The sequence below is a fragment of the Diceros bicornis genome, chromosome 35 (assembly GCF_020826845.1).
Source record: "Diceros bicornis minor isolate mBicDic1 chromosome 35, mDicBic1.mat.cur, whole genome shotgun sequence".
Lineage (NCBI taxonomy): Eukaryota > Metazoa > Chordata > Mammalia > Perissodactyla > Rhinocerotidae > Diceros > Diceros bicornis.
The window spans coordinates 26,041,244-26,047,114 of record NC_080774.1 but is presented as its reverse complement, the minus strand read 5'-3'; the positions used below and the strand labels follow the sequence as shown (position 1 = coordinate 26,047,114).

General features: G+C 43.6%; 1 gene segment (V, D, J or C); it reads right to left on the bottom strand.

The window, feature by feature from the left end:
- Window positions 1–1,343: 1,343 nt before the first annotated feature.
- On the bottom strand, window positions 1,344–1,929 carry LOC131398372 (immunoglobulin lambda variable 2-14-like). The segment is given in 2 exon segments: window positions 1,344–1,723; window positions 1,843–1,929. Coding segments are annotated over 2 exon segments (411 nt in total).
- Between the last annotated feature and the right edge of the window lie 3,942 nt (window positions 1,930–5,871).

Sequence of the window (5,871 nt, the reverse complement as noted above, 5' to 3'; positions counted from 1 at the left end):
CTTCCTCAGCAAAAAGAGGAGGATTGGCAACGGATGTTAGCTCAAGGCTGATCTTCTTCACAAAGGAAAAAAAAAAAAGGGAATTTAGAAAAATAAACTGAAATGTACCTGAGTACTTTTCATTTCCTTAGCTTCATAGACAAGAGCTCAGAACACATGTAGATGTGGAAAAAGTTTTCATGAGAAACTGCAAGTATAAGGTGAAACATCTGCCCTTGTAGCCTTTGCAGATGGTAGAAACTGTCACCTAGAACCTTTGAACAAAGAAACTGGAAAAGGAAAAGAAAGACCGAGTGGTGGGACAAAGTCTTCTCTTGTTTTGATGAAGGTGATGCCCAGACCCCCACCCTGCCCTCTCCAGCGTTTCCACGACACATTCAAACAACAGGGATAAAAGAAGGAGAGATGCTCCTCAACATGGAATCCTCAGGATGCTCTAAGAATGAGAGAAGAAAGTAGCCTTGATGCCTCCGAAACATTTCCCTGAGAGCAAATGTGATTATTTTTATTTTGTCATGTGAAGTGATGGGAACCTAGAATTTTCACACCTAAGATCCTGAAAGGATAGCTTGCCCTTGGGTTGTAAGAGAAGAAGAGACAGAAAAATTCTTGAGATCTCATCAACTGATTAATGCATAAATAACATGAAGTGTATCCATACAATGCAACATTATTTGGTCATAAGAAGCAATGAAATACTGATACTATGTGCTTCAATATGGATGAGCCTTCAAAAACATTGTTACGAGCGAGAGAAGCAAGACACAGTGAGCCACGTACAATAGGATGCTATATGTGGAATGTCCCCACTAGGCTAATCCATAGAGACAAACTAAAATTAATGGTTGTAGGGGGTAGAAGGACTAGGAAAATGGGGAGTGATTGATTATGGATGAGGTGTTTCTTTAGGGGGATGAAAACGTTCTGGAATTACAGAGTGGTAATGGTGTGCAAACTTGTGAATATATTAAAAACAACGGAATTATACACCTGAAGTGAGGAATTTTATGGAATGTGAATTCTACCTAAAGAAAAAGTATTAAAGCTTAGCTGGTGGATATACTTTACTCTCAAATGATTTAGAAATTAAATAATTTTTGTGATCATATATGTATTTTGTATGTATATTTACATATTGAGTATATACATGTATTTACACACATACATATACACACACAAGCAGAAAGAGAGAGAACAAATAAATAGATATAATGGAAAACAAATACAGTAAAAGGCTAAAAATTGGTGAATCAGGAAACGTTCTACAAGAGACCTTGAAGCAATTTTTAAATTTTTATTTGTTTGTCATGATTTCAAAATAAAATGATGACAAAGAAAAAAATAGAAGAGAGCCTGAGTTAGGTGTGAGGGGTTGGCGTGAGCTCAAAGGAGGTTTTTGTCTCACTTCCCCATGAACTTGAACCACTGTGGACAGTATAACTGCTTGTAGCTGAGCTACAGTAATAATCGGCCTCATCTTCAGCCTGGAGCCCAGAGATGGTCAGGGTGGCTGTGTTGCCAGACTTGGAGCCAGAGAAGCGAGAAGGGATTCCTGAGGCCCGAGAACTGTCATCATAAATCAGGAGTTTGGGGGCTGAGCCCGGGTGCTGTTGGTACCAGGAGATATAGCTGCTGCTGCTTCCAGCACAGGAGATGGTGACAGTCTGTCCAGGAGTCCCGGACACTGAGGGAGGCTGAGTCGGTGAGGACTGGGCCCAGGACCCTGAAAAGAGGAAAAACACACTCTAGTGAGTTCAGTTTTGTGGCCTCAGTTGAGCCTGAGGTGGCGGAGACCAAGGATCAGCCCAGATGTCCCCATGGTCCCCTCCATGGAGGCCTCACCTGTGCCCTGAGTGAGGAGGGTGAGGAGGAACAGAGCCCAGGCCATGGTGGAGATGCCCCAAGAGCGCTGCCTTCTGAGACCCCAACCCTGGGCCTGGCTCCCCTAGACCTCTCTTATCCCCTCCCTCTGCCTCAGAGTTGGGAGGGGCCTCCATGCAAATCTGCTTTCTGCACCTGCCTCTCCTCACCCTCCTCTGAACTGGCCCTTGATCCTAGATTATTCTGTATCCCTAGGCTGCAGAGCTTACCTCTGGGATTAAAACTCTTGACCAGTATTTCCTGAGTTAGGACGGACAGAGCCCAGGACAGAGCCCAGGACATGGAGCTCATCTTGGACGTCGCTGTTCTTCCTACGGCAGGAGTCATGGTGATTCCCACGGAGGAATCTTAGGATTTCAACTCCTTGTCTGAGGGATGAGGGTGCGGACAGGGTCCAAGACAGGCTGAGAGAGATACATTAACTTGGTTTAAGGGGTCTAAAGACAAAGCTGGATAGTTCTCACTTCCCTTCAATCTTCTTGGTCCTGCCCAGAAGGGTAGGCCATCATGCATTATTCTGTCCCTTGCTTCTGCACTGCCTAAGATTGGGGCCTGAGTCTGAGCCCTGGGGTTCATTTATTGGTCCCACTACAGAAGGACTTATTGGAGTACAATGGATTTGGACTCTTTCCCCACATCCCTTTAGAAGGGCTGAAAGGGAAGCAGCTCCTGGGACATCATCAGGCCTAGTGAACCACAGCAGTGACCTGCCCCAGATCCAGGCCTTTGCTGCCACCTGGTGACCTCATGTGGTACATCCCAAGCACCAGGGAAAGCAGCTGAGTGGGAGGTGGAAATCCCTGCTGTGCCGCTTTCCCTGAGTTCACTCATTCCCCTCCCAACTCAGTACTAGGCCTCCTGATCCCTTCAAATCTGTTTTATGTTCCTTTCCCTTTTCTCCTGAACCTCTTACAGAATGGAACGTGTCTCCTGCCACACCAGGTTCCCACACGCTGCCCTTCAGGATCACACTACCTGTCCTGGGAAAGTTCTTCACAAGGTTAATGTCCTCAGGCAGCTCTGGGGTGAGGGCTGAGGAAACATTGGATGAGAAATAAAATCAACCCCAGCAGGAAGGTTGGATGAGAAAATGGGATGACGAGACTAATTCCCCCTCAAAGTGTTATCAGATTTAAAATGCTGTAAGACCCACAAATGATACCAAAGAAGAGGCCAAAGGATCAATTACATAAAATAACTAATAACCAACAAAAATTAAAGCAAATATATTAAAAATATACAAAAATCAAATCGCATTTTCTTATATCCCCAGCCAAATTAAAATTTATGTTTCTTTTCACAAACACACCATTTTTTAAGAGAGAAAATATCTGGAAGAAATGCTATGAAAAATATGTGACATCTAAGCTAGAAATCCTAGAGGAAATTGAATGACAGTTGTCTGAGGAACTGATTCTCTGGTTGCATTGACAGTAAAACACTGAGGATGTTGTTAAAGTGAGAACACCAAAACATTTCAAGTCTCCTCTAAATAATGTCTACACTGCCATCATCAAAAAAAATTTTACAACCCATATATACAGTTAAAATGATAGTGATATTTGAGAAAATGCAGGTGGCTAGTCCCCCACTATAGTCACCAAAAAACAAGACGCACAGTGCAGTGGTATTTCCAGAAATGTCATATTTGGAAACATCCTGTTTGTTCAACATCTGGCTACAGGTTTTCCATCTTCTGCTCCCATTACAAAATATTGTAATTATCCCATTAAGAGGAAATTATCATACCACCTTCAAAAGCAGAAATGCAGAAAAGGCATTGAAGGCTCCTTGCCCTCATGCACACATGTAGAATATTCATGGAGAATCTCAGTCCTCTTTCTACAGTCAGGGAGAAAGTCCTGGGTCAGAACAAAGATGAAAACCAGCACAGAAGCTCCTCCCCATCCTGTAGGTTGTCTCCATAGGACACACCCCCCACAGCATGGACCCTCCCCCCAGCCTTTCACTGACCTAGGGCTGCCACTCAGGACTCCATCTGTGTCTCCAGCAGAGGATATCTCATCACACTGTTGCTCTGACCAGCCAATAAGTGGTCACCCTCTGTCACTCTTCCAGTCTTAAATGAGTAGTGCATGAAGTTACTTTCCATATTCTGGAAAGAAAAGAAGAAAACTGGAAAGGAATTTTGAAAACAAATGGAAGGATGTGAGCCTTATGAGAAAGACTGAACTATTAGACAGGGTGACCATTGCCTGGTTTGATAGGAATGAGGGCATGTCTGGGACCCAGGATGTCAGTGCTGAAAGCAGGAAAGTGAAGAGTTGGTCTCCCCACCAGGTCTTCTTGAACTTAAGCCCAGTTTCATTCAGGAGCCAACAAATTCTTACACAGAGATTTAGTTCTTTGTGTACATAGTGATTCCTCGTAACTGGAATTCCAGCTAGAAATGGAATCGTTTTACCAGGGAAATTAGATAGCTGTGAGAATTCCTGAGGAATTGGGGAAAGAACCACAAAATATATCTTCCCTTATGGAACAAAGGGGGCATTTGGAAAGGGTCCATCCTAATGGGGAGACAGTCCACATGCAGGGCACTTCCAGGACAGGGGTTCAGGGATCTGACATGAGGGGCAATTTGGAGAGAGCACAGTCTGTCACTCAAAAGGGTTTTAAATTAGACCTGATGCAGAAACCACAGCTCACAGAAGATGACGGGACAAGCAACCTGGACACATGGACAGATCGTCGCTAAACAAAGTATCAACAGGGGATTTAAACAAGACCCCTTGTTTCATCGTAGAATGACGGCTACATCCAGGATAGAACACAAAATACTTGACATGTGAACAACCAGGAAAAGCTCAACTGTAATAAAAGTCAAAATTTAAAAAGGCAACTCCTATCAGGGAGACATGCTGGACTTTCTCATGAAGATTTTACTACCTTTTTAAAAATAATGTAGGAAACAAAGCCTCGAAAAAGGAAAGAAAATATAGAAATTCTTAGCCAAGTAACAGAAGATATAATGAAGCCCAAAGTGGAGGTACTGTAAATGACAAGTGCACGAGACAGGATTAATGGCAGATTGGGTCCTGGGAATGAAACTAGTGACCTCCAATCACAGCAAGGGAAGTGTCCAAAGCAAACACAGAGGGAAAAATGAATTCTATAACATGAAATATTATCAGTGAATGTGGGACCACTTCAAGTGACCTAATAACACATATAATTTGAATTTCCAAAAGAGAGGAGACAGAGTGACAGAAACAAACCACGTCTCCAGAAGCTCAACAAACTTCATTATAAACAATTCTCGTTTGTGTGGACACCTTTCCAGACCGCTCTTTGGCTTCACCAATTATTGATTTATTAGTAAAATGTCAACTATAGAAGTTTGCTCCCTGAGGAATCTGTCACATTGTTTCTAGCTCTCTCTCCTCTCCCAACCCTCACAACACAAAGTCCAGTCACCAGAAGATCCTCACTCTGGCCATTGCGGGTGAAACTGAGTAAATACCCAACTATGTCTACTCTTCCTAAACCCCACTAAACCTGTATTGAAGGTCATAGTCATATGCCAGAGTTTTCTGTAAGGGACTAAGGAACAGGAAGACCAACAACACAAATTTGTAAGCCAGGATGCATGTCGACAAGTGCTAACTGACTTAGACCTGACAAAGCCCAGTCCCAAGTCTGCAAAAGTGCAACCGGACATATTATTTTTAAATCTTGATCAGTTGTGAGTATGGAAGTGATGAGTTGATATAAATTAAAAATTAAAATAAGTGAAAGCTGTTCCAGAAGCAGCGGGATCTCCAGATCCTCTCTCCTCCTGGTAGTGAGGCTGGTAGACCACTGCCCACTACCCCTCCCTGCACAGAGGGTAAAGCTCACTTGTCCGGATGAGGGGAGGCCAGGTGGAGTTGAGTCTGAGGGATCATGAGGACAACCCCATGTGCCTCACGAACATTGTGTCCTCTGCCCACCTCTCTTTAATGGTCCTCTCTATTGGTGCCTTTCCCTGAA